The sequence below is a fragment of the Netta rufina genome, assembly GCF_964035555.1.
Source record: "Netta rufina genome assembly, chromosome: 28".
Classification (NCBI taxonomy): domain Eukaryota; kingdom Metazoa; phylum Chordata; class Aves; order Anseriformes; family Anatidae; genus Netta; species Netta rufina.
In genome coordinates, this window is record NC_140152.1 from 2,779,058 (window position 1) to 2,805,091 (window position 26,034).

The following is a 26,034-nucleotide window of genomic DNA, read 5'->3' on the forward strand; positions in this document are numbered from 1 at the left end:
TTCCTCTGTCCCCTCAGCACCCCCCCAGTGTCCCCGCCGAGTTCCCCTTTTCCTGTGTCCCCCCCAACATCCCCTCCTGCACCCCCCCGTGTCCCCTCCTGCCCCCCCCTCCCTGTGTCCCCCCGTCACAGCAGAACCAGCCCCCGTGACCCCCCCAAACACCCCAAATTGGGGGACAGAAGCAGCGTCCCCCCCCCCCCAGCGCCCACCATTAGGCTCCAGAGTGAACGGCCCTGGGCCCTGCTCCTGCAGCCGGGCTGGGCCCCGGGCACCTGCTCCTGGGCCGGGCAAAATCGTGGGGAAAATCGTCCAATTAAAGGAAAAAAAAAATATACGTTCTACAGGATACGCTATTTTTTTTTCTTAATCTATTTTTTAAATCAATTAAGAAAAAAAAAACAAAAACCAAAAAAAAACCAGAAGTCGCTGGTAACCCCACCGCAGCCCCCGCTGCTCCTGGGGGGCCTTGGAGCCCCCCCTTCCCTCCCCAGCTCAGCCCCACCACGATTTCCTTTTTCTTTTTCCACCCCTTTTTTTCCTCTTCTAAACAACCAATTCAAGAATTTCTCCCCTAAACAACAAAATTAAAGATTTTTTCCCTTAAATAACCACACGCATCTTGGGGGGGGGGGGCAGCGAGGGCTCCACACGGGGCCCCTGCACCCCCCCCACCCACTAAAACTCAAGGTGGGGGGGGGACAAACACCGCAGGGGCTTTTAGGGGAACTCAGCCTCGCTGACCCCATTTTGCAGATGGGGAAACTGAGGCAGCGCCGGGTGAAACGGGGCTGGGGAACGGGCACCGAGGGGGGCCCGGACCCCAAATACACGCACGGGGAAGGGGCCTGGGGACTGCAGGAGGGGGGGCCCAGGTGCTGCCCCCCCCCCAGCAGCTGCACCCCACAGCGGGCCCCACCACGTGCCGACGGCCGCCCACTGCTTTCGTTTTCCCCCGCCGCAGCCCAGGGCGGGCCCCAGCGCCCCCGCCCAGAGCCGAAGGCCAAGAGGCAGCCCCCAGCCCCCCCCCCAAAAAAAAACAAAGCCCCCCCCCGAGGGTGGGGGGTACCCCAAAATCACCTGCTGGGGGTACCCGGCACCATCCCCACCTCTGGGGAGGGCCCCGAAACTTTTCCTCCTGACCCCCCCCCCCCGCACACAGGGACCCTGCGGGGGGGGGCTGGGGGGGCTCCCCCTGGGTCCAGCCCCATCCGCACAAACCCTAAAGCTGGGGGACCCCAAAGGGACAGGAGGAGCGAAGCCACCCCCTGGCAGAGCGGGGCCCAAATTTCTGCACCCCACGGGGGAGGGAAAGGCCTGAAAAGGGGAACTGGTGTCCCCCCCCCCCCCCCATCATGCCCCCCCCCAGAAGTTTTTCAGAGCCGAGGTGTTCCGCAGGTGCTCAAATCCGAGCCAGATTTAACCCAGGGCTCCCCCCTCTCCTTCTTCTCACCCTAAATAGTTTTTTAAAAAATTATAATTTTTAAAAAATTATAATTTTTAAAAATCCCCCCCCGGCACTCAGCAGCCCCGGAGGGGGATTTGCGCTCCCTCGGCACCCGCAGCCCCCGTGGGTGGTGCCGGGATCCCTCCGCGATCTGCTCCCGGCAGGAGCTCGGCCACGCAGGGGTTAAAACCCTTCAAAAACACTAAAGGAGGAAAAAAAAAATACTGTTAAGTGTAAAGTGCCCTTTATTTATTACTTCCACAATGAAAATATCGATTTTTTTTTGTTAATTGCACCGACAGGTTCTTGATGCGCTCTCCCCGTCCAAAACCCCAAACCGAAGCGAAACGACCTGAAAATATCCCAAAGATTTGTGAGCTGTCCCCGTGCTTAAATAAGGGACAAAAAGAGGGGGGCAAGCACCTGGCCCGCCCCGCTTCCCCCCCATACTCAGCCCCTGCAGGGACGGAGGGGTAGGGAAGGGGGCAAGAGGAATTTGGGGGCAGCGAGGCGCTGGGCTTCCTTTTGGGGCTGCCCCGGGGGAAAAAAACAGCCCCCAAATGGGCAAAGGGACCAAAAGCAACTCCTGGTCCTCCTTGCTGGGGGCTTGGGGATGGAGCCACCCCCATGGCTCGCACCTCCATGTCCTCCAGGACACAAAATAAAATGGAACACAAGCCCTACAGAGCACGGGGGGGCTCTGGTGACCCCAAACCCCCCATGGCTGCCCCACACAGCACCGGTTCGTGCTGAGCTTCAACTCCTCTGCCGTAAGGGCGAGCACCAGCTTGGCCCCACGAGAGAAACATCCACCAGGATCACTTGGCAGGCTCCACAGAGGAGAAACCAACCCCTAAACCCCAATTATTTGACCATAAATCCAAATTATCCCACAGCGGGACAAACCCAGGAGGGGACAGCGCCACGGGATGCTGCCAGCCCCGAGGGGACAGATCCAGCCCTGCTCCGGGGGGGTTGACAAGGTCCTGGGAAAACCCCAAAACCTTGGGGGATGAAGCAGGGGGGGATGCAGCCCACCTGGAGACACCCGGCCGGGCTCCCCGGCCATGCCCGAGCCGTGATGGTTGGGGCACGGCCGCAATAAGGCGGCAGGAGGAGGCCAGGAGCTGCCCCCATGGGCCTCACTGGGCGACTCCATCCCCACCCCTCACAAACCGGGAGCTCGGCCTGCACCCCTCAGACCAGCACAACCCACCCGACACCCCGCACACGACCAGAACAGGCCTCAAAACAACCATTTAAGAGCTAAACTGAACAAAAAACAAAAAAAACAGGCACCAGCCTCTTTCCCTCTCCCCCCGTGGGCCCACCAGGCCCAGGGGTAGCCCAGCACCACGCCGCTCTCCGAACACCACCACAGCCTCGTGGCACGGCCCCGGGGCTGGGTGTCCCCCCGAGGGGCTTCTCCCTTCCCCGCAGCCCCCATCTGCAGCCCCCATTTCCCCTTCCCACCCCCCGCAGCCCACCCAAGAAGCCTGAGGAGCAGGCGCAGCGCCCGCCCCGCGGCCCCCTCCCCGCCCTCCTCACACACACACACGCGAGCGCGCACAGATGATTTTCGGTATTTTTTTTTTTTTTTTAACCCAAGTGAACATGTTTTCCAAAAAAAAAAAAAAAAAAAAAAAAAAGAGAAAAATTAACACAAGCAGCACCACGTTTCCCAAGTGTCAGGAGCTCCAGAGCCGGAGCAGAAGCCCGGGATGCCCCCAAGGCCAAGAGAAACCAAGGCCGCGTTTGTTTGCTCGGGGCGGGGGGCAGCCCGTGGACGTCTCTATAGGGCCGGGGCTTTGCCGGTGGGACACGAGGCGAGAAGGGGCCGGGGAGGAGGAAGAAGGGCGGTTCTGTCATGTACTGAAGGACAGGAAATGGTGACAGAGGCAGATGTACTGACACCAGGCGGTCGGCTCGGCCGTCACATGGCAGCGCGGGTGGGCGTGCTGGGCTGGTTCAACCTCAGCGTTTTGCAGAGCCAGCCGGCGAAATCCACCTCCTCCACCTCGGAGCGCTTGATGAAGGTGTGATTCTGCAAGGGAAGGGGCGCAGGGTTTAGGAGAACACCTCATGGACGCATGGCCGCGCGCTCCCCACCAAGACCCCGTCCCCAGCCCCTTCTCAAAGCCCTGACCCAGCGGGGTCCATGCCCTGGGCTGCTCTCATGCCAGGGCAGCAGATTTGGGGGGTAGTTCCAACATTTTTTTGCTCCTTGCAGCCCCGTGGCTGCCTTTTTTAAGACCGGTGCATCTCGGCAGCCGGGCAGAGGAGGCACAGGAGAGTGAAAGGAGCAAATTCGCACCCCAGGAGTGAACCAAAAAAGTGCTGCGGAGCCAAAAAAAAGCGCTGGGCAGAGCCACGTGGCTCCGAGCCATGGTATCGGGTGCTCACCCTGGTCCTGGAGAGCAAATCCTGCTCCCCCCAAAGGCCAGTGCCCCCAGGGCAGGGAGGAGTGGAGGCAGAGCATGGAGGAGGGCATGGAGCGGGGACAGGGAGGACACACAGAGGGGACACAAGGACACGGCCACCGCCCCTGCAAGGGGCACATGGGGGGGGCAGCTCAGCACCACGCCGTGGGAGGAAAAACTGAGGTTCATGGGGACAAAGTGGGCTCTTCCACCTCCCTTGGGAGGCAAAGGCTGGTCCCAGGCACCTTGGCAGACACGGGGCGGTGCTGGAGCCATCGGGTTCCCATCCTGGGCTCCGCTGGGGAGGGGCAGCAGGCTCCACGGGCTGATAACATCGCTGCCTTTGATTCAAAGGCGAGTGAGTCACTCCCTCGCCGGGGCTCGATTTGGCTCCCAGGCTCAGCCGGGGGAGTTTCCAGCCTTTTGAGCAAGGGAGGCAGCGAGGGATGGGATGGGGCACAGCAGCTTGCAGATCTGGTGCCACCCACTGCAGCAAGAAAATTGCTCTTCCCCACTTACCATCAGCATCTTCAAATCTGCCCGTTCTGCTGGATTCTTAATTAAGCTGAAATGAGAAGAACAAGAGAGCAAAGCCAGCCCTGAGATACTTGGTGTAAGAAGGTGCTCAGCTGGCTGCAGAAGTCCCCAGCTCCAACAAAAACCACTTGGCTTCCTCTCTGCCTTCCCCAGGAGACCGGTGGCACAGACACAGCTCAGAAATCATCCCCAGCACCCCAGGTTCTAGCAGAGATGCAATATCCATCCCTTCCGGACTGCACCCTGCACATGAGGGCCCGATGATTTGCAGGGATGGGCGATTTTGTAACGTCCAGTTTCTGTTTTAATGGGACCACAGCAGCACCCCCAGTGCCAGAGGGTCTCACAGCTACATTTAGGAGGTGCAGTGACACCCCAAAGCGTCACGCTGCTTTAATTCTAGCCCTTCCCAAGGCAGGAGCTCCCAGCACGATGCACTGCAGCCAAGCCAGAGCAGGGAAAGGTCACCGACAGCACACGGACAACGCCGCCTTATGCTGAACATTGCAGGTGGAGGCAGCCTGCTGAGCCACCCACGAGCAGGTACAGGCCTCTGTGCTCGGTGCCAAGCAGCAATCCTTACCATTTATTTACAAACTCCTGGAAATCTTGCGTGAAAACTCCATTCGGTAGCTTGGGAGGCGGCTGCAGAGAGAAGGAAAAGGGTTTTCTGCATCACCGCGCATTAATGGGTCAAAAACCACAGTGTCACCTAGTCTTAAACGAGCCATAAAATAGAAAGCTGAGCTCTGAAGGCTGAGCTCTGCAGGCATCGTTCTCCAAGCTGCCCCCGAGGGCCGGGGAGCTGCTCCCTCCTGCTGCAGGGCTGGCAAAAAAATGCTGCCCCAGCACTGGGGGGCACCGACCCCATCCCGAATTACTGCCAGGGCCGGGAGACCAGAATTGCAGCATCCCAGTTCTGGATCCAACCTCGCAAACCCCAGCTCTGTCAACACCTATTGCAGATGAAGCTGTTCCAGAGAAGCTAATTAGGGGCCAACTCCTCTCGGCTGCTTTTTCCCCAGACTCGCTGACTTGCTGGTGGGACAGACCCTGCCTGGAAGGCTGGTAGGACACTGCAGCCTGGGATCTTAGCTCCGGTCAGCTTTTGGGTCACCCTCAAATGTTTTCATCCAAGAAAACAAAGGTCTGCGTGCGGCCTCAGCATCAGAGGGAGCACTCATCTGCTGCTGTTTTAGGGAGGAGCACGTTTGAAATGGCTGATTGCAAAAGGAACAGGGCATTGCACCCCAGAGCTCCCCTCCCTCGTTGCTCTAGGGATGCTGCTTTCACAGGTACCACGAGCTTCCACTTGCAGAACGTTACTCCGAAAGGAGAGATGGGTTTGTGAGATGATGGGACAGAAAAAGAGGATTTTGGTGCAGCTACAAGGGCTCATGAAAGCCCTGCCAAGGTTTTTGAGCCTACCCTGACCCAGCAGGGCGAGCACGACACCACCTCGGGGCAGCCTGGCAGAGGCAGCGAAGCAACACCCACCTCGTTAACTATATAGTCCAGCAGCTCAAAGATGGCCATGGCAGGCCGGCTGTCCATCCCGTGGCCTGCGTGGGTAAGACGAGAGAAACACCGGTGAGAAGCTGCCCAGGCAGCGAGGGGCTTCATTCCCACAGCCCCGCTGCTGGGAGATGCAGAGGACGCCGATTTGGGAACCGACTCGTGGTTAAAAATAACGGGGGAAAAAAAAAAAAGTTCTGAAATGTAGACTTTTAGACTCCTCTAGCCCAGATTTATCTCCCAGCTTGGAGCATTTGGAGAGCACCAGACCATATGCTTTGGCAGGCTGGCAGCCGTTCTAGAGCCTTCTGCTTCCAAAAGAAGTGGCTCAGGCAGAGCCTGCTCCAAACGCTGCACCAGGACCCGCGCCCGTTTGGTGCTTCGGTGAGAGCTCCCAGCAAAGCTGCTCCCAAAGAGCTGGAGAGGGAGCTCACGGCAGCGTGGGCAGAGCCTGCGGGGCCACACGGGCAGTGACAGATTTCCTCAGATCAGTCGGTGTCCCCAGGGGGGTCACCCTGCCAACCCCGTGCTGTCCCCAACACGTGGTTCTGTAACGCTCGGCTTTGTTTTGGGCAGCCCCAGGGCGCTCCACAGCACCCTGAAAGCCACCTCCTCGGCTCCTCAAAACCCCCTGTTGTTTTTTTTTGCCTCCCCACCACCGCCTCAGCCAGAAGGGTTTTCTCCAACCCAGCCAGGCCACCAGCATCCACCCGCTCTGCCCCCACGCCTGCGTGTTGCGTCCGATGCAGCCGACAGCCCCTACCACTGACGGGGCGTCCTGGGGGCCTGGCCCGCGGCGAGATGCTGTGAGGCTCTCCCTCTGCCCCGTCCACCACAGGACGGCCAAATATTGCTTCCAGTTCCTTGGAGTCTGGCGGGGGGATTGGGTACCTTCCGATAGACAGCTCCACTAGCGACAGGCCCATGCTCCAGATGTCGGACTGCACCGAGTAATGGGTGCCCTGCAACCGCTCGGGCTGGAAGGAGAAAGCACAGGGAGGAGGCTCAGAGGCAGGATTTCACCACGGTGAGCAACGACAACAGGGCAACGAAATTAAATAAAGCAGAATCTACCTCCTGACCACCTCTTCGCTCCTTCAGGGAAAGGTCAGGCTCTGCCAAGCCCTATAATTCCCCCACAGGGCCATGTATAGCACAGGCAGCTTGTACAAAACCATGAAGCACCCCATCTCTAAGGCAGCCTCCCAGCATCCGAGGCTCCTGAAGTCTGCAGAGAAATTCTGGGGGGTCCCAAGCGCAAACCCAAAGCACTTGTGGGCATCCACCAACAGCTACAGCCCCGCAGCGCGTGCAGCTGCTCACACTCAGAAGCCGAGAGCACGCAGTAGGAGTCTACTTCTCACTGATCTGAGATCTAAAACCTCAATTTATTAGCCAAAAAATTATTTTCTGCTCTTTCCTGTAAATACTCCGGAGTAATAAGAGGAGCAGAAATCCAGCCTAAGGCTCCTACTGTGGCAAAGAAAAAAAAAATAGAAAAAAATCAATGCAAACTATCCACATTGGCAGCTCTGGGTCAGCTGTGCAGATCCAGTGGCTGAGCGCAGAAGGGACATGTTTAAATAGATAGAGTCTAACTATAACTGGGCCTTAATAACCCTTCCCAAAATACAGGAGCAGCCCAGGCCTGAGCTCAGGAGCACTGAGAGCTTCCCCACGAAACCTGCTGCTTGCTCCCAGCCACAACCACGTGGTGTGGGCAGCAGGGACCCACCTCCTCCCTGCCATCCAGCCCCTGGGGACCAGAGGCAGCCAGGAGGTGATTTCATCCTTGCAGCAGTCGTGTCGGGGACAGCTGAGGACACGGGACAGAGCCACGCGAGGCAGAGGAGGCTGCACGATGCATGTTAGCCCATGGCTGGGCTAACACTGACACGAAGCTCTTTGGGCAGCTCGCCTCGGCTCTGGTTTCCCACTGCCTGCACCAAAACCCACCTGCACTAGGGCGGTCTGCACCCACCGCCGAGGAGCAGGGGGTGGGCGTCAGCACCAGCGTCCCCTCTGCACCACCATGCTTCATTTCTCAGTTTTGCGTACAAAGAGGCATTTCTGAACCCAGAAACACCTGCTGAAACGTGATGGGAGCACTTGTAGGATGTGAATGGCTTTCCCTGCAGGGGCAGCTCCATCTCGCCAGCCCCAAGCTGGTGGAGGTGCAGCAAGGAGCGGCTCAGAGCGGCTCCTCTGGTGCCAAGCGCATCAAAAGCCACGAGGAGACAGGAGGGTGCTTGCTTCTATCCACGGGGTGCCACACACCCCACAGCCTGATCCCACACGTGGGACAGCGAGAGGTAAGCGTGGTGTGGCAGTGCCCAAAGAGAGCACGGTCCTGGTGAGCACGGACACGGGAAAACTGCGAGTGGCTCGGGCACGCCCCACCTGAGCTCAACCCAAGTTGTAAAAAAAAAAAACCACCAGAAAGTTGAAAGGAACTTACAGACATGTAGGACCGAGTTCCCACAAAAGAGTTTGCCATGGAGTCAATGAGCTGACCACTGACCCCGAAATCACACAGCTTAATCTCTCCTCGAGAGTTAACCAGGATGTTAGAAGGCTTCACATCTGACAACAGTGAGAGAGAAGAGTGTCAGCACGGCGCGAGGCACAACACGGGGCTCCTCCACCACGGGCGGCTATTTTTAGGTTCCTCCTCTCACCTCTGTGCATGATTTGGTGCTTCTCTCTCAGATACGCCAAACCTCTCAGAACCTAGAAGGAAACCAAAGACAGGATGAGATAAGGGCCGGGAGGGGAAGCGCTCTCCCTTCGGCAGGAGACGCCGCACTAACAGCGGGTGCGACGCGAGGACAGCCTCCTGGGGTGACTACAAGTTTCGGGTTTAATCACCGTGGATGTGGACGAGCAGTGGCTGGTGTCCAGATTCAGATGAAGGGCAAAACAACCCCCAGCACGGCAATCACAAATCTTGGGTTTGCTGCCCAAAAAAGCTTCTCCCAAACTGGTCCCAGCAGAGACCAGCACAACACCAGGGGACAGAGCTACAAAGAGCGCTTGGGAATCTGCTTCCCTGCTCCCAGCCCACACCCCGACACCTCCTGCTTGAGCTCAGGATGGGAAAACACACCCAGGGAAATGAAGAAAGCTTCGCGAGGCAGCACGAGCATTTTCCCCAATGAGTGCCCAGCGAGGATTTTCGGCAGCCCGCAGAGCCCCTGGCACTCACCGCTATACTGACTTTCCCCAGGATCTCCTCAGGAATTCTTTTGGCTTCTTTCAACACCTGATCCAGAGAGCCACCATCCTAAAACAAAACAAAACACACCGAAATCCATCAACGCACTGCTGCCAGCAGGAAAGCAGAGCTGCTGGCCACGCAGACAAACGATAAAGGAGCGGGCACGCAGCATCCCAGCTCCATGGGCTGCAGCAAGTCAGCACCAAGCACGCTCCCTCTGCAGCAAAGATCTCCGGCAATCAGAGCTCGAGCTTCTTGCTGAAAGTTATTTTAACACTAACACTCTCTCTTTCTTGCTGTTAGTTTTTTGCTTCCTTTCCCTCTCGGCGGTAAGCGCAGGGACGATGCTGTCAGCACCGATTCGGAGGAGCGACCACACTCCTGTGCCGGAGAGAAAACGCGCAGGGCGCTCTGCAGAGCGGCAGGTTTACAACATTTCCGTTTGGCCAACCCCCAAACCTCTGCTTCCGCTTTCCAAAAAGTCGATTTTGGTCGCTTTGACGCCTGAGCAGGAGCACGCAGCTCCTACCGGGGGCACGGTGGCCTCGCTGCACGCCGAGCAGCCGGAGCGAGGAGCCGCCAGAGCTGCCAGCAGCGAGTGGCAGCACCCTATAACCCATCCCACTGGGGATTTCAGGCTCACCAAGACCAGTGGCAGCACCCCAACCCACTTCACCCGGGATTTCAGGCTCACAGAGACCCGAGCAGCGCGGGGCAGAGGAGGGCTGTGGGCTCACCATGTGCTCCATGCAGATGGAAATCTCTCCGTCGCTGTAGAAGGCTCCGTAGAAACCCACGATGTACGGGGAGTTGCACTCGTGCAGCACCTGCAGCTCCCGGATAATCTGATTCCTGATGGCTGGTTTGATTTCTAAATGAATCAGCTGCCAAGAAAGGACAAAAATAAAGATGTAGTGCCTTCAAAAAAAAACACAAGACTTACAGAACCATGTAAGCAAGTCCCGACTGTCGGAAAGAAACAAAACTGTCTTCAAGGAAAGCTCTGCTTTGCCTTTTTTATTAATTAACTGGTTGCAAGCTAAAATTAAGGATAAAGGGCCAAGAAAAGTGCTGTGCAGCCTGCGAGCAGCTGAAGCAACCGCCAGCCCATGCAACACGCCGAGAGATCTTGCAGGATTCAGAGTAGAAAGACAAGTCAGAAGTTTGATGCAGATCTGACTCAGCACATAGGAACATTTTCACAAGCTTTGTAGGTGTTGTAAGAGGTGTGCTGATATCAAGGAAACCACAGAAAGTAAAAAAAGAAAAGAAAAAAAAGAAAAAGAAAAGCTTATGTGTGTGAAAGAGCAGTTGTGTTATTCCTTGGGCTCTGTGCAGTCAGCTAACAGAGCTGAGGGAAGGAAAGCCGTGAAGGCTACGGGGTGTCAGGGCAGGTTGGAGCAGCAGCTGCTGGTCCTATAAAGCTGTAGGACGCCCGACACACAGCAGCGCTGCCCAGCGTGGCAGCTTTGCCTTGTTTCTGATCACGGAGCTCCCAACGATCCCCAAAGCACCCGAACCAAACGCCAGCAGCAGACCCAGAGCTGCCAGCGCAGCCACAGCAGAACATCTTCATCCTAAGACCCGCTGAGCCGTCCCCACAGCGGCGGGGAACAGAGGCTCTCGGGGAAGGCGTCCCACAGATTTTTCACCAAGATTTTTGTCTTTTCTAAGAGGCAAAGCTGCTGTTTTTCTAACGTAGAGAACCACGGAAAGGCACCCGGGAGGTGATCTTCAGGAGGAGCTGCTGCTGTGACAGCTTTATGGCCCCCACCCCTCCACCTGCCACCTAGGATCACCAGAAGACCCTCATCCTAGCTCTCTGACCCCTTTTTTTTTTGCTGAATTTGTTAAAAACAGCCTCACTGGAAGAAGAACAAACCAGCATTTTCTTGCAAAGCGTTGCATGTCACTGCGCACTGTGACTCCCAGGAGAGGACCCAGGGCTTGGCACAGCTCCTGCACGGGTCACATCCAGCTCAGGACACTGGTGCTGACCCGGCCAGGGGGGTTTGCACGGCGCAGACCCCGCTCCCCGTCCCACTGCCCCCTTTACCTTCCGTGCCATGACGAGCCCGGAGGGTTTGTGCTGCACCTTGGTGACCACGCCGCCGTTGCCGGCGCCCAGCTCGGAGATGCGCTCGAAGTCGTCATCCTTCAGCTCGCCCACCTTGGCTTTCTGCGTCAGGAAGGCTTCCAGGCGCTTCTTCTGCTGCTCGTCCAGCTCCAGCTCCTCCAGCTTCTTCTGGAGGTCCACCAGGTTGGCCCTGGGGGGGGGGAGAGACAGAAAAAGGAGGGCGACGGTCAGGGGGGGCCGCGAGGGCAGGGCCAGGAGAAGAGGATTTCTCCCTTCCTTCCCACGCAGGGAGCAGAGGCAACAGAGACCCAACAATTTTTTTTTTTTTTTTGGGGGGGGGGAGTTTTAGGGAAATGGAAGGAATTGACAAAAAAAAAAAGCGTCCTCCACGCCCCGAGCCCCTGCTGCAGCTGCTCAGCAGCCTCCCCCCCGACAGCGGAGGCCCAAAGCTCGGCCTCTGCTGCGAAACACGAGAAGGACAAAACTTGTCTGGGCCCCCCCCGGCCCCATCCCGCCCCCCCCCTCGCCGCCCCCAGCCCCAGTGGCCGGGCACAAAGCGGTGCCTGTGCTCCCCAGCACCTGCCACCGGCCTCCCCCCTGCCATCTGCTGCCTCCCCCCCCCCCCCCAAACCTGCACCCGATGCTGGGGGGGGGGGAGGCTGGGAGGGCTGACCCCAACCACCGCCACCCCCAGCCCCAGACCCCCCCCCCCACGAGCCTCTCCCAGGCCTCAGCTGCCCCCAGCCCCCCCCACGGACACCCCCAGCCTCCCTTACAGCCCAACCGAGCTGTGGGTGAGGCCGGCCTCTAATCCCCTGCCCCTCCTCTCCCAAACCCCTTCCCCACCGGGACACCCCCGAGGCCGGGCCCATCCTGGTCCGTCCACCCCCCCCATCTCCCAGCTGCCCCCTTTATCCCCCAGCCTCCCCCCTTACTCCCCCTATGCCCCAGCCTCCCCCAGCCCCCTCCTTTATCCCCCTTACTCCTCCTATCCCCCAGCCTCCCCCCTTATTCCCCCTATCCCCAACCCCCTCCAGCCTCCCCCTTTACCCCACAGCCTCCCCCAGCCTCCTGCAGCCCCCCCAGTCCCCCTTTACCCCCTCCAGCCTCCCCCAGCCCCCCCTTTCTCCCCCTATCCCCCAGCCCCCCCAGCCCCCTGTAGCCTCCCCCTTTACCCCCGTACCCCCCAGCCTCCCCTTTACCCTGCAGCCTCCCCCAGGCCCCCTTTACCCCCTCCAGCCTCTCCCAGTCCCTCCCAGTCTCCCCCAGCCTCCCCCCTTATTCCCCCTATCCCCCAGCCCCTTCCAGCCCCCTCCAGCCTCCCCCAGTCCCCCCCAGCCCCCTGCAGCCTCCCCCTTCACCCCCCAGCCCCCCCAGCCCCCCCAATCCCCCCCTTTACCCCCTTTACCCCCTCCAACCTCCCCCCCCCCAGCCCAGGCCCGGCCGTTCCCATCCTCCCGGAGGCCGTGCGGGCCTCCCCCCCCCCCCCTCCCTCCTTCCCCACCCCCCCCCCCCCCTCAGCCCCCAGCCTCACTCTGCGGAGCCGGCGGGCCCGGGCCCCTCGGTGGCGCTGGGGGTGATGGTGAGGGCGGGCAGCAGCGGCTTCCTCTTGGCCGGCATGGCCGGGCCGCGCCGCGCCTGCGGGCACCGCGGGGCGGGGCCTCGAGGGGGGCGGGGCTTAAAGGGGAGGGGCCTAAAGGGGGTGGGGTTTAAGGGAGGGGTTTAAAGGGGAGGGGGGTTAGGGAGGGGGAGGGGCGTGGGGAGAGGGGGTCTCGCGAGAGCGGGGGGAGGCTGGCCCGTGTAGGGTCGAGGCCCGTGTAGGGTCGAGGCCCGTGTAGGGTCGAGGCCCGTGTAGGGTCGAGGCCCGTGTAGGGTCGAGGCCCGTGTAGGGTCGAGGCCCGTGTAGGGTCGAGGCCCGTGTAGGGTCGAGGCCCGTGTAGGGTCGAGGCCCGTGTAGGGTCGAGGCCCGTGTAGGGTCGAGGCCCGTGTAGGGTCGAGGCCCACCCTTGTAGGGGCCCGTGGAGGATCAAGGCCCATGGAGAAGGCCCTTGTGGAGGTCGAGGCCCATGCAGGGGTCGAGGCCCTTGTTGTAGGGTTGAGGCCCTTGTAGGGGTCAAGGTCTGTGAAGGGTCGAGGCCCACCCTTGTAGGGGCCCTTGTGGGGTCCAGACCCTTGTTGTAGGATCAAGGCCCGTGGAGGGGTCAAGGCCCTTGTGGGGTCGAGGCCAGCCCATGTGGGGGTCGAGGCCCTTGTGGGGGTCAAGGCCCGTGGAGGATCAAGGCCCTTGTGGGGTCGAGGCCCTTGTTGTAGGGTTGAGGCCCATGTGGGGTCAAGGCCCTTGGAGGGTTGAGGCCCGTGGAGGGGTTGAGGCCCTTGTGGGGTCAAGGCCAAGTCCCCCTAGCGCAGCCTCTGGGTACCAGGGCAGCCCCTTGCTGCTGGGCACGGCTCTCGTAGAGGCGAGGCCAAGGCCGGAGGCTGCAGCCTCCAGGTACCAGGGCAGCCCCTTCTCAGGAGCAAGGCTTGTGGACAGTCGAGGCTCTTGTAGAGGTGAGGCCAAGCCTGGAGGACGCAGCCTCTGCGTACCGGGGGAGCCCTGCACTGGCCCCACCGCCGAGCCCCCAGCACCAACGGGACGAGGGTGGGGATGGAGCGAGGCCCCGGGGTGGTGCCGGGGTGGAGGCTGCGGCAGCGGCTGCCCTTTGCTCGGTGCCAGCGGCTCCCGTCTCCGCGGCGGGGCCATAGAGCGGGGCGTGAAGGCGGCGCCAGCCCCGTCCGCCCGGGCAGAGGGCGTCGCGGCGGAGATAACCGCACGGCGCGGCCTTGCCCCCGCCGCCTCGCGCCTCCGTCACGCGCCACCGCGCTCACCGCACACGAGGGAGGCAGGGAGGGGGCGAGCCCGTCCCTCCCCTGCGCGGTGGGGTCGGGACAAACCCATCCAGCGCCACGACCCCCTCCTCACCACCGCCACCCCACTATCGTTTTGGGGTCCGGCACCTGCAGCAGGGCCCGGCCTCGCGTCCTCACCATAGGGCACTAGGGATGCACGGATGGATGCGTTGGTCAACGAGCCCCAACCCTTCATGCCTTTGTCCCCCCTGGGGACAGCGGGGACCCCGAGGGGTGGAGGGCACGGGCAGCCCCCCGGGGACCAGCCCAGCCCTGGGCATGAGGCCCGACAGGGACCGAGGTGACGTGGGAGGTGCCGGGTGGTAGAGTCCAAGCCAACGTCTTCCCCGGATGTTCTCAGCACCTATAAAAAGCGATTAACGCTGGAAAAAAAAAAAAAAAAAAAAAAGGAAATCATCCCCAAATTGGGTGAAAGTTCACGGGCAGCCGCGGAGCCCGGACTTCGCCCACGGGCCCCTCCTGCCCCGCTCGGCAGAGGAGGACAAAAACATTTGGCTAATGAGTTACGGGGCGCAGTGGGCCTTCCCCCGGGCCGCCCTGCCGTCGCGCACCGCCGGCCCCAATCAGCACCCGGGCGATTTTGCAATCCCGGCCGCTATTTCTGTGCCGTTGGAGTTTAAACTTTGCCACTCGGGTCAGGGCGAGGAGGAGGAGGAGGAGGTGGCCGGGCTCGGCGTCCGCCCCGCTGCCGTGCACCAAAAGGGGTTCAGGAGCCGGGACGGATCCGCTGGTTTTGGGATCTCGTTCAGGTACGGGGTGTACGAGGCACTCAGTGGGGCCCCGCCGGCACCACGGGGCTCACCGAAAGGAGCGGGGATCAAGGATGGGGTCAAGAAACCCCCTTTCTGGGCCGGCCACCCAAAATTTAACAAATTAAAGAAAACTTTAATGTTTAACAACCGTCCCCAGGCGCAGCGTGAAGGACCCGTGGGTCAGTAGAGGTTTGGGAGGGTCGCTTGTAGGGTCGGGCGGTGGGCTGGGTGGCCGGGGGGCGAGTTGGGAAGGGGTTGGTTGGCTGGGCAGGCAACGGGTTGGCTATTTGGGCAAACAGCTGCTGGGTTGGCCAACGGGTTGGCCGTTTGATCCCTTTCTTGGCCAATTTTGTTGATTTTGCTGCTCAGCTGGTCGGGTTGTCGGGCCCCGTCGGCCCTTTGGGTCCCTCAGGGCTCAGGGCCTGGAAGTGTTGTGGCAGGGGCAGAACGAGGCCGAGTCCCCCCCCCTTTAGGGCCTCCTCCCCTCCTCCCTTCGCTGCCCCAAATGATTAACCCGATCTCCCCGGGGCCAGACGGGGCCGGACAGGGGAGCTGAGGAGTGCTGAGCTCTGGGGCCTCATCCTGCTCTTCTGCCAGGGGGCATGGCAGGGCTGGGCAGATCTCTTTGGGGAAAAAAATGCAGGATTTGGGAGTTTCACACACACGTTTGCACACTCACTGTGCAGGTACACCTCCTTGGGGTCCCACACACGTCCCCGTGCTCCTCGCTCCCCCCTCGCCCGCCCTGTGAGCTGGGGTGTCCCGTAGAGCCTTGTGGCGGGGGGGGGGCAAACATGGGGACGGGGCTGGGGTTCCTGACCCTGTCTCTTCGCAGCCATGGCCTCCACTGTGGGTAGCCTCGACAGCCTCGACCTGCTGGACCTCCTCTTCGACCGCCAGGACGGGATCCTCCGCGGCGTGGAGCTGGGGACGTCCCCGGGCACCTGGCACGAGGACGGGGTGAGCCCTCAGGGCGAGCTGGGGCAGTTTGTGGGGTCGTCCCACAGCTTGGGGGGGGGCTCCTGCGGGCACCCCGCAGCGATGGGCACCCTGTGGTGACGGGTGCCCGCATCCCCGCAGCGCACCCGGGACGGCGACGACTTCCTCAGCTCCATCCTGGGCTCTGGGGACTCGGCATCTGACTCTCCCAGCTGGTCCCCAGCCGCCAGCGACAGCGGGGTGTCCGAGGACCCCTCCTCCGACCACCTCGACAGCCCCCCGGGGTGCTGCGATGGGGGGCTCGGCGAGGCCCCCTACCCCTACGCCAACCCCTGCCAGGTGCTGCCGCTCCCCGGGGGCACCGGGGCCCCGCGCCCTGAGGTCTCCATTGACCTGGGTGAGCCGTGGGGAGAGGCTGGGGGGGATACTGGGGACACTGGGAGGCCGTGGGGGGGGATACTGGGGACACTGGGAGGCTGTGGGGGGGGATACTGGGGACACTGGGAGGCCGTGGGGGGGATACTGGGGACACTGGGAGGCTGTGGGGGGGGATACTGGGGACACTGGGAGGCTGGGGGGGGATACTGGGGACACTGGGAGGCCATGGAGGGGATACTGGGGACACTGGGAGGCCGTGGAGGGGATACTGGGGACACTGGAAGGCTGTGGGGAGGATACTGGGGACACTGGGAGGCCGTGGGGGGGGATACTGGGGACACTGGAAGGCTGTGGGGGGGATACTGGGGACACTGGGAGGCTGGGGGGGGTTGGGGGAGATGGGGTCTATCAGGGATGGTGAGGAAATAGGGGAGCTGGGGGGACTGGGGGGATTTGGGCAGAGTGGGGAGAAACGGAGAGGTCTGGGGGGCTGGGGGGGAAACCAGGAGTTGGGGCGGGGGGGGACAAGGACACAGCAGAGCTGACAGCCCCCCCCCACCCCCCCCCGCACCCCTTGCCCCCAGACATGTGGCACCCCGGCTTCTTCATGGAGGAGGGCCGGGACCTGCCCGTGCTCTCCGCACCCGCGTCCTGCACCCTCACCGTCAAGGACCTGCTGCTCTCGGGCAGCTCCGATGCTGTGAGTCCCCATCACCGCGGCCCCAGCCCCGTCCCCGTCCCTTTCACCATCCTTTCCCCCCCCTTGTCCTTGTCCCCCTCCCTTGGGTCCCCGTCCCCGTCCTTTCCTCCTCATCCCCGCCACCTCCTGGCCCACGACCCCGTTCCCGTTCCCATCCCTTCCTTCCCCCTGCCCCACACCATCCCCTTTCCCGCCCCACGTTCCTATCCCTGCTCCTTCCTGGGTGCCTCCCCTCCCCCTGGAAGCTCGGTGCCCACCCGTGGTCCTTGGGGACGGGCATGGGGCGAGCCCGCAGCCGGGGATTTTCACCTGCCCGCGGTCCCGCAGCAGCCGCAGGCGCCCAGCTCCCTGCTGAGGCAGAGCCAGGGCCAGTTCCAGGAGCTGGTGCTGACGGAGGACGAGAAGAAACTGCTGGCCAAGGAGGGGGTGTCCCTGCCCACGCAGCTGCCCCTCACCAAGGTGGGGCCCGGGGTGCTTGGGACGCGCTCGCTGCACCCCTGGGGGCGCACGGGTTGTGGGGGTCCTCCTGGCCCCGGCTGCCCTCACCCCCCTGCTCTGCGTCCCCAGTACGAGGAGCGGGTGCTGAAGAAGATCCGTCGGAAGATCAGGAACAAGCAGTCAGCGCAGGAGAGCCGCAAGAAGAAGAAGGAGTACATCGACGGGCTGGAGAGCCGGTAGGGCCCCGAGCCCCCGCGCCCGGCTGGGGGGCTGCCGGCGGTGCCCCCAGACCTCACGCCTTTCTCCCTGTCCCCCAGGATGTCGGCGTGCACAGCCCAGAACCAGGAGCTGCAGAGGAAAGTCCTGCACCTGGAGAAGCAGAACTCGTAGGTGTCCCCAGGGCTGAAAGGGGGCAATAAGGGGCTGGATGGGGTGGTTGGGGGGTGAATCCCGGAGCAGCCGGGTGCTGAGGGCTCCTCCCTGTCCCCAGGTCCCTCCTGGAGCAGCTGAAGAAACTCCAGGCCCTGGTGGTGCAGTCGAGCAACAAGGCAGCGCAGACGGGGACCTGCATCGCGGTGCGTGGAGCCCCCGGCCCCGAGCCCCCCCTTCCCTGCCCCAAAAAGCTCCGGGGAGCGAGGAACCAGCGGGGTGGTGCTGGTGGGGGCGGGTGGAGGGACGGGTAAAAGGGTGGGCACGGGCTGAGGTGGGGGGAGAGATGCTCTGGGGTTGGATGGAAGGATGGGCACACGTGAGGATGGATGGGGAGGGACAGATGGAGTGCTGGTCGGGGTGCCTGGGCAGGGAGAAATGGGGGGGACACAGCCCTGGGTCTGCCCCCAGCCCCCTCCAGTGCCACCCGGTGACGTCCCCTCCTCTGCCCCCAGGTCCTGCTGCTCTCCTTCGCGCTCATCGTCTTCCCCTCCATCAGCCCCTTCGCCCCGAGCAAGGCCGAGGCAGACGGGGACTTCGGCCCGGTGCGAGGTGAGGCGGGGGCCGGGGGCTCTGTGCCAGCACCGCGCTGGGTGGGGAGGGGGCGCCGGTGCTGACCCCGACCCTCCTGTGGGCTCAGTTTTCTCCAGGTCCCTGCACAACGCCGCCGCCTCCCGCGTGGCTTACGCGCAGCCCCGGGGCAGGGACGAGAAGCCCCCGGAGCCGCTGTGGTCGGAGCACGCGGGCGAAAGCCCCGAGACCCTGCACGAAGCTTTCAGCGCCCGCTCCTTCTCCCCGCGCCCCGACGAGGCTTCGCCCCGCAACCGCAGCCGGCCCCTCGCCTCCGACAGCCCGAGCCGCGGGGACACGGAGCGAGGTGGCAGCGTGGCGGGGGGTGACAGCACGCCGGGGGGTGGCAGCACGTCGGGGGACGGCCTGGCAGCGCTCGCGTGGACCGAGGGCGAGCACAGCAGCCGGCCCGCGGGGCTGGAGCCGGCCGAGGAGCTTTAAACAGCACCCAGGGACCACGGGGGATGCGCCCCATCCCCTCTGGGACAAGCCCTCGGGGTGGCCCCCCCAGGGTCCCCCTCCAGGCGTGGACAGATGCTGGACCCACTTGGCTTTGCTTCTATCTGTGAACTGGGAAGAGGAGACTGGTTCCCACTGGCCTTACTGGGAGGGAAGGAAGGGGCTGCTCCCGCCCCCGGGGTGCGGCGGGGGTTGCCGAAGGGACACGGGGTTGGTCAAGGTGGGGAGGAGGGGACCCAAAAGGCCCCGGTCTGGCTGGTTATTGACACTGCAGCTTGGTGGTTTTGTTCACTTTTTTTTTTTTTTTTTAACTTCATTTTCATCACTAAATAAAGGTATTTTGGAAAAAAAAAATCACCTGCCTTTGTTTAATGCAGTGGGGTTTCACAGGTGTTTAATAGGGTGAGCCACAGGGTTCCAAGGACCCCTTGGGCAGGGCCCCTCCCCCGTGCAGCTGCCAGGAGGTGACAGCACCCAGCCGAGCTGGGATTTTGCTGTGACCACCACCAGCTCAGCCCCAGCTCTGTTTGGGACTCCTGCAGCTGCCCCAAGGACCCCATAGTGTCACCCCCACAGTGTTACTGGCCCAGCACCCGTCTCGGGGCCCCTCTGAGGTCTGCAGGGCGCAGCTGAGCTCCGCAGCCCCCTCCTCATAGGGAGGGAATTGCACCAAGCGGAGCCATTTTCAAGCAGGGGACATTCGTCCCCGGCTGGCGGGTGCAAGCTGCCCAGACGCACACAATTCGAGTGTATTTAATACTTACATAAAAAAGGGACAACGTTGGAGGATATTAAAAAAAAAAGTCGGTAGGAAAAGTGGCACAGACAAGCACCTAAACAGCCGGGGAACAGTCCGGGTCAGGTGAGGAGAGGTTCCACCTTCACCTTCTTCGTCGGTGGCGGCCCCGTGTCCTGCTTCAGGCTGTCGCCGTGCTCCACCAGCGCGGTCCCGAGGTCAGGGCCCAGCCCGGCCGTGCCGTTGCACTGGGCGAAGGATTCCTCCTTGAGCAGCCCGCGTGCCTCGGGCTCGAGCTTGAAGAGCTGTCGGGGCTCGGCGGGCTCGGCGCTCTCCACCACCACCGGCCCCAGCCACTCCGGGACCTCCAGCCCCAGGTGCTTCATCAGCTTGGTCATGACATCGTCGACGTAGGCGTGGATGCGCAGGTCGGCCTGTTTGTCCTGGGGTGAGCAAGGGCAAGCGTGGCGTTAGGGGACGGACACCGCGTGCGGGGACAGGCGGCTGCTCCCAGGGAGCGCCCGGGGACAGGGGCTGCACGCGGCCTCCAGGGCTCCTGTCCCCGGGACGCCGCCCGTGGAGGAGCACGGACTCAGCCCCTGACCCCAGCTGGCTCGCAGAGGACAGGGCTGCGTCCTGCTGCAGGCTGTTTGCGCCTTTAAACGGGTGCAAACAGGGACAAGGGAGCTCTAACAGCATCCCAGCAACCCCCCAGCTCTGGTTTGTTCAGAAAACTGAACGACTGGGGCACCGAAAGCAGTGCTGCTGATGGAACGAGCTCCTCCTGACGTGGGTTACGCGCGTGCAGTTATTTCACTGGAGATAACCCACCAGAGGATACACCAGGCTTTGGGACGGGCTTTTATTACGCTCTGAAGGCGTGTACCTCCCAGTTCTGTGTGTTAATCACAGGTTGCAGCCTTAAACCCTGCAACAGCGGAGGCCCAGCCTTCCGCCCCTCTGCCTGGGAGGGGGCGATGTGCAGGGACCAGCCCACGATGGGGCTAAAAAAACGCGGGGAAAGGAGCAGAGCAGGGCAGAGAGAACTGCCCCGAGCGCAGAGCAGCAAGGATGCCCCCACTCACGTGCTTGGTGGCTTGCAGGTTGACAATGACAAGCTTCCCTCCTCTCTTCTTCGTGATCAGCGGGAGGTTGCCGCTGGGTTTGATCTGCAGAGAGGTCCCCAGCGTGACAGAGAGGTCGGCTTTCCTGCAGGGAGGAGAAAAATAAAAAACATCCAGGGCAGGGAAAACAAATAATTAATTAATTAAACCCCACAACTGTGCACGGACTGCTGCTTCCACCCTGGTCCAGCCTGGACTCTATGAGCTTCTGAGCCAGAAAGCAAAGCTGCGGCCAGAACCTGCAGTTTTTTTTTTTCTTGGCCACTTTCTGGGTAAAGAGCTGGGCACTGCTGCCCTACCGGGACAGCCCCAGGGCTGCGAGGCACAAAACCCACCACCTAAGGCAGGCGGGGGCAGCCTGAGGGACGGCTGCTGCGGGTGTCAGCAGCTGCGGTGGGTTTAAAAGCCTGAACACAGCCGTACCTGCAGGCTTCGTCCGCCAGCGTGAGGTCACGGTCGGGAAGGGAATCCTCCCAGTCCAGAATCGTGTCTCTCAGCTTCCCTCTAGAAGACACACGGGGACCAGGGTTACTCCTGCCGGGCAGGACCGGCCAGCAGAGCTGCCCTGGGACAGCGGGGGACAGCTCTGGTGACAGCGACCCCCTCACACCCTGCTCGGCCCAGAGCTGCAGAGGGACGGGAGAGAGCCCAGGGCAGCTCCGAGGACTCCCCAAGCAAGCAAGGGAACGCAGAGAATTCACCCGCGCGAGGTCATCTTGTGGCTGGTGCTGAGATGCCACCAAAAGCCACTCTCACTGCGGTTGTTGAGAGCCGGGACGTGCCTTTATTTAGCCCCCCCCAGCTTCAGAGCTGGCCGGGAGCCCCCCACCCTCCCTCACCAGCTCCCTCGAGGGGCAGGCAGCTGCCCTGGCTCCTGCCCCGTTCAGCTCAGAGAGCTCAGATCTCCCCCCTGCCCCGCAGGGATCACCACAGCCCCTCAGCACCAAGTCTGAGCCCCACAAGCACCTCCTGCCTCCCCGGTGCTGGGCTGTGCCCCCTCCCCAGCACGCTGTCCCCTCCCGGAGCCCCCCCGAGCCCCCCCAGCGTTACCTGCAGGCCCGCAGCCCCCGGGCTTTGGTGACGCTGCACAGCCTGCCTGTTGGCTTCAGCCCCATGCTGCCCACGACGGCGTCCCGCACGTACTGCCTGCGCACAGGACACACGGGGCGCTGCTCAGGAGAGCTCACACAGCCCCAAAGACGTCCCCGCAGCGCCTCTCACATCACACCCAGGACCCAAAGCAGGCGGCTCAGAGCCATGAGCTGAGCACCGAATCTCAGCCTGCATCTCCCACCCGGTGCTGCCCGCAGCTTCTGCCCCTTCAGGGGAAGCCCCCCCAAACCCTATAGACCCCATAGGGCTTCTATTGACCCTACAGACTCCCCCATTGATTCTGTAGACCCTCAAGAGCCCCCCACAGCTCCCCCACCAGCTCCAGAGCCACAGAGGGTTGCTACCAACCAGGACAGAAAACCTGGCGTGGAGCAGCCTCCTCTTGCAACCTTGTTTCTCAAAACGTTCAATTCCCAACATTTGGTGGGGTTTAGGACTCGGACAGGGCAGATCTGCCCCCGAAGCCCTGCACGCCGTGCCAGGGGCCTGTCAGCCAGAGTCCCCACAGCACGTGCAGGGCTGTGTCCCCCCCTGGGGACAGCAGCGAAGCCCCCGCCCTCCCCGGGCTCGCAGCTCACGTACTTGCCGCATTTCATGCACTCCTCCACAAACATGTTCCCGTGGAGCTCGGCCAGCTTGTCCCTGCAGGAGAAATGGCAGAGGTGAACGGGGAAGGGGGAGGAGGGCCCCGGGGCACCAGGGAAAGCTGCCCGAACCCCCCCGCTTAGGGACCTGCACCCCAAGGGCTTCCCCACTTCCCACAAGGTCAGCACCAGGGGAATTAGGCAGCTGCAGACTAACAAGAGGTGGCTGCATCAGAGCAGGGCTCTGGGTGCCACGAGGCTGAGCGGGCTCGCCGAGGGCTCACCGAGGGCAGCCAGAGCACGCAGGGCAGGCAGGAGCTGGCAGAAGGGCGGCACGCAGGGCACCACGTGGGCATTTAGCTCGAGAAATAACCGTGCAAAGGTGTTCTGGGCAGAGCCCAGAGCGCTTGCTGGGCAGGGAAGACCCCAGAGGATGTGTTCAGAGCCTGGGGAGAGAGCTCCTGCTGCCTGCTTCCACTTCCAGCATGAGAGCACTGTGCTGCGTCCACCACAACGGGGACTGAGGGGAAGGGAGCACGGCCTGGCTTTTTGGTTTTAAAAGCTTTTTGGTTTTAAAAGCTTCCAGCCACAGCAGCAGTTCTCCAACTGCTCTGACCCAGTCCCAAACCATCTCTGTCACCCTGCCACCACCCAGGTCTTTGCTCTTCTCAGCACTCCGGGCTTTTCTCCCGTTTTCTCTGCCACTCCTTTCGACCAAAACTCCCCTCGAGCTCAGCCCCAGCCCCAAAGTGCTGAAGCCAGTGGAAAACGAAGCCACGCTCTCCTCGTGTTCCTGCGAGCCCCACAACGACTGGAAACCTCCTCCGGGGAGGACGGGGACAGGACTGACTTGATTCCTACAGCGCTGAACCACCTGGCACCAGTTCAGCAGCTCTCTCAAGCACGTGCTGCACTGAGGGGAAGAGCAACGCCAAACCAGCAGGCGAGCTGGTGGCACCGGGCTGAGGGGAGCCCGGCTGAGTCCTGCTGATTTTTTCCTGTCCTTTTTTCCCCATGGTTGTTTAGTTTATAAAGGTAGAGGTGGTGCCAGGAGCAGGAACCAGGACTCGGGGCTTTTAATAAGAGGGAACAGCCCTCGAGGCAGCTCTCTGCTCCCCAACGACAGCTGAGGCCGTTTGTGAGACGTGCCTTTATGGAGGTCCCCCTCCTGCTCCCTATTCTCACCCGAACCTCCTGCGCTTTCTTCTCTTACTCAAACACAGCTGCTTCTCTTCCAGGCAGCTCCGAGCAGTTTGGTTTACAAGAAGATAATCGCTCAGTGGTCTTAAGAGCTGGAAATGTTTTTTTTTAATCACATTTTTTTTAATCACAGGCTGAAGTTTCTTGCTGCTGCAAGCGCTCACAGAGCAGCGGGTGCATCTGAGGACAACTTTGAAATAGCCACGGGGCTGCGCCTCGGCCTCCACCCAGCAGGGAGCGGAGATCTCTCCCCCTCAGCTCCTGCACGTCGCAGCTCCCCGCAGAGGGAACGCCGCTATCCCCAGCCCCGCCGCAGCTGCTGAAGAAACCGGAGACCGCAGCCGGTACGTCAGACCAGACCCAGGACAGAACTCTCCCTGCCCTGCCCCTCCTGCATTTGCACACAGTTATTGAGAAACCAAACACCTTCGGAGGCAATCCTGGGCCCAGGCATCATTTCCTCAATGGGGCAGCGCTGCCGTTAATTGCTTTCTCTCGAGAAATTCAGCTCGAGCAGAGCCCCGAGCAGCTCAGCTGACAGGGGACAGCACGCAACAGCCCCCCACCGCCGCCTGTCCCAGCCGGCAGCACCCTCAGCAGCTTCTGGGTGCGCTTCTGAGAGTGCCAGCTGAGGCTGACTTCATTTCAGCACCCTCCACATCGCACCCATCACGTCTCTCCCCTAAATTCAGGCTGCTTTCTCTACCTCTTCCCTCACCAGTGCACTCCAATTTCTGCGCCCAGCATCAGCGAGCAGCCAGCTCCCAAACCAGCCTCAAAACCCAAGCCCCAGCACAGGGAGAGAATTAATTAATAACTGTTGCTTTCTGTCTGCAAACGTTTGCACGTGAGGCCGTGCTAAGCACGAACCGCACGCGGCGGGGACAGGCACGAGGGACCCGGAGGCAGGGAGGAGGGGGCAGTACCGTGGGAACCCCGACCGCACGTGAAGGCCGTCCACGTTCTGGCTGACCAGGAATTTCAGGATGCCGACCCTCTGCAGCCCCAGCAGCGCCATGTGAGTCTTGGAGGGCCTGGCGTTCTCGAAGGTGGTGTCGAACTTTGGGGAGAGCCCCTTCTCTTCCATAGTCCAGACGCCATTGGGCCCCCTGCAGCAGCGGGGACAGAAGAAGAAGCAAAAGCTGAGGTCTCAGGCTCCAGGAGGACGCTTGCACACCCATCACGAGCCCTATCAGCAGAGGACGAGCAGGGCATTGCTAAACGAGGGTCATGCGTTACCGATTAACGTCCTTGATGCAAGCAGAGCACGTGCAGGGCTTCTGTGGGTACAATTTAACACCAAGCCAGCATGCAAGACGGGAAAGGTTTCAGCTGGATACGGGACCGGACGGGAGGGATGGAGCAGGTCTCCCTGCAGGCGGGATAGGGGGCGGGAAGCACAGGGCAGAGCTTTATGAGGTGTGAGGTGGACTCGGCAGAGGTGCTGTCCTCCCGGCCCGCGCCTGCTGCCCACCGTCGTTACCTGAAGTCGGGGATCCCCGAGGCGGTGCTGATCCCGGCCCCGGTGTGGAACACCACGTTGGAGGAGCTCCTGATCAAATCTGCCAGCTCACGCACCTTCCTCTCCAGCTCCTCCGGCGGGTCAAAGATCTGAGCAGAAGAGAAACCACCAGGGGAATGGAGAGACACAGCCAGGGGCCCTGCGCGCCTCCCGGCAGGCACAGAGACCCAGCGCACCACAAATCCGCGGTGAAAACTCCAGGCAGGAGGCTTTGATTGCGTTTTTTAATGATAAATACACACAACTGGAGAGGGACAGCCCTTTATCAGCCACCCCCGCAGAGGTTAAGGGATTCAAACCAGCAGGACGGTGGGCACTGGCAGACGGAGTCCTGGGGCCATGCTGCTTTTTGGAGCAGGCACCGAATTTTATTTCTGTGGGCTGTTTCTCCAGCCCAGCCCCCTGGGGACCAGGGCTGGGGACAGGCCCCTGCACGACCCCATCCCCCCTCCCCAGAGCCCTTCACAGAACCCCAGCACGGCGGGGGGTGGAGGGGGCCTCTGAGGATCACCCAGGCTGAGCCCCCCCAGATATTTATGCACCTTAATGAACTTTCCCCTCAATTAGCTCCTTTCCGGGCTTTCTCAAGCTCCCGAGCATCGCCAGGGACGTGGGGACGGGGTCACCCCCAACCCCCCCCAGTGCCACCCAAAACACCCCTCGCACCCCTCCGGCCACCCCAAGGGGCAGGACACGCTGGGGGGGGGCAGGGCAAAAAAGGGGAACCCCAGAAGGGCCTGGGGGGCCCCAAAAACCCCACTGGGGGGGGGGGGGGGGGGCGGCACAGGCTCGGTTGCCATGGAGACCCGCTAGGCCGCGGCGGGCCGCCTCCGCTAGGCCGCGCTCACCTCGGGGAGGCCGCATTTGCCTTTATCCGAGTAGGGCGAGAGCCCGGCCGCGTAGTTCACCGCCATGGCCCGCCCCGGGCACCGGAGCGCTCATTGTTGTCGGTCCCCGGGCGGGCGGAAGCGCT

General features: G+C 61.9%; 3 protein-coding genes across 3 annotated transcripts; 1 reads left to right on the top strand and 2 right to left on the bottom strand.

The window, feature by feature from the left end:
• Positions 1–3,017: 3,017 nt before the first annotated feature.
• MAP2K2 (mitogen-activated protein kinase kinase 2) lies at positions 3,018–12,862 on the bottom strand. Its single transcript, XM_084302523.1, has 11 exons — positions 12,745–12,862; positions 11,190–11,400; positions 9,871–10,017; positions 9,122–9,199; positions 8,595–8,646; positions 8,375–8,499; positions 6,680–6,893; positions 5,899–5,963; positions 4,985–5,046; positions 4,384–4,429; positions 3,018–3,488 (listed from the first exon to the last, which is right to left on the bottom strand). The coding sequence occupies exons 1-11, from the start codon at positions 12,828–12,830 to the stop codon at positions 3,378–3,380; spliced, it is 1,197 nt and encodes a 398-aa protein (XP_084158649.1). The 5' UTR covers positions 12,831–12,862; the 3' UTR covers positions 3,018–3,377.
• A 2,844-nt stretch (positions 12,863–15,706) lies between these two features.
• On the top strand, positions 15,707–18,764 carry CREB3L3 (cAMP responsive element binding protein 3 like 3; the record flags this gene model as incomplete). Its single annotated transcript, XM_084302559.1, has 9 exons — positions 15,707–15,829; positions 15,950–16,205; positions 16,771–16,886; positions 17,214–17,345; positions 17,454–17,560; positions 17,642–17,710; positions 17,815–17,899; positions 18,209–18,305; positions 18,394–18,764. 9 exons carry the CDS (start codon positions 15,707–15,709, stop codon positions 18,762–18,764), a joined length of 1,356 nt encoding a protein of 451 aa, XP_084158685.1.
• A 755-nt stretch (positions 18,765–19,519) lies between these two features.
• On the bottom strand, positions 19,520–26,024 carry SIRT6 (sirtuin 6). Its single transcript, XM_084302507.1, has 8 exons — positions 25,910–26,024; positions 25,023–25,150; positions 24,466–24,648; positions 22,338–22,397; positions 21,693–21,788; positions 21,066–21,146; positions 20,604–20,727; positions 19,520–19,961 (listed from the first exon to the last, which is right to left on the bottom strand). The coding sequence occupies exons 1-8, from the start codon at positions 25,973–25,975 to the stop codon at positions 19,641–19,643; spliced, it is 1,059 nt and encodes a 352-aa protein (XP_084158633.1). The 5' UTR covers positions 25,976–26,024; the 3' UTR covers positions 19,520–19,640.
• Between the last annotated feature and the right edge of the window lie 10 nt (positions 26,025–26,034).

Excerpts from the sequence above, each read along its gene's own strand:
- SIRT6 (XM_084302507.1), bottom strand. The coding sequence starts at position 25,975 with ATGGCGGTGAACTACGCGGCCGGGCTCTCGCCCTACTCGGATAAAGGC. Across the intron at positions 21,789-22,337 it reads GAGTGCATGAAATGCGGCAA|GCAGTACGTGCGGGACGCCG; the intron begins GTACGTGAGCTG and ends TCCTGTGCGCAG. Across the intron at positions 21,147-21,692 it reads CGGGGGCTGCGGGCCTGCAG|AGGGAAGCTGAGAGACACGA; the intron begins GTAACGCTGGGG and ends TGTGTCTTCTAG.
- MAP2K2 (XM_084302523.1), bottom strand. The coding sequence starts at position 12,830 with ATGCCGGCCAAGAGGAAGCCGCTGCTGCCCGCCCTCACCATCACCCCC. Across the intron at positions 11,401-12,744 it reads GGGCCCGCCGGCTCCGCAGA|GGCCAACCTGGTGGACCTCC; the intron begins GTGAGGCTGGGG and ends CCCCCCCCCCAG. Across the intron at positions 6,894-8,374 it reads GAACTCGGTCCTACATGTCT|CCCGAGCGGTTGCAGGGCAC; the intron begins GTAAGTTCCTTT and ends TTCTCCTTCCAG.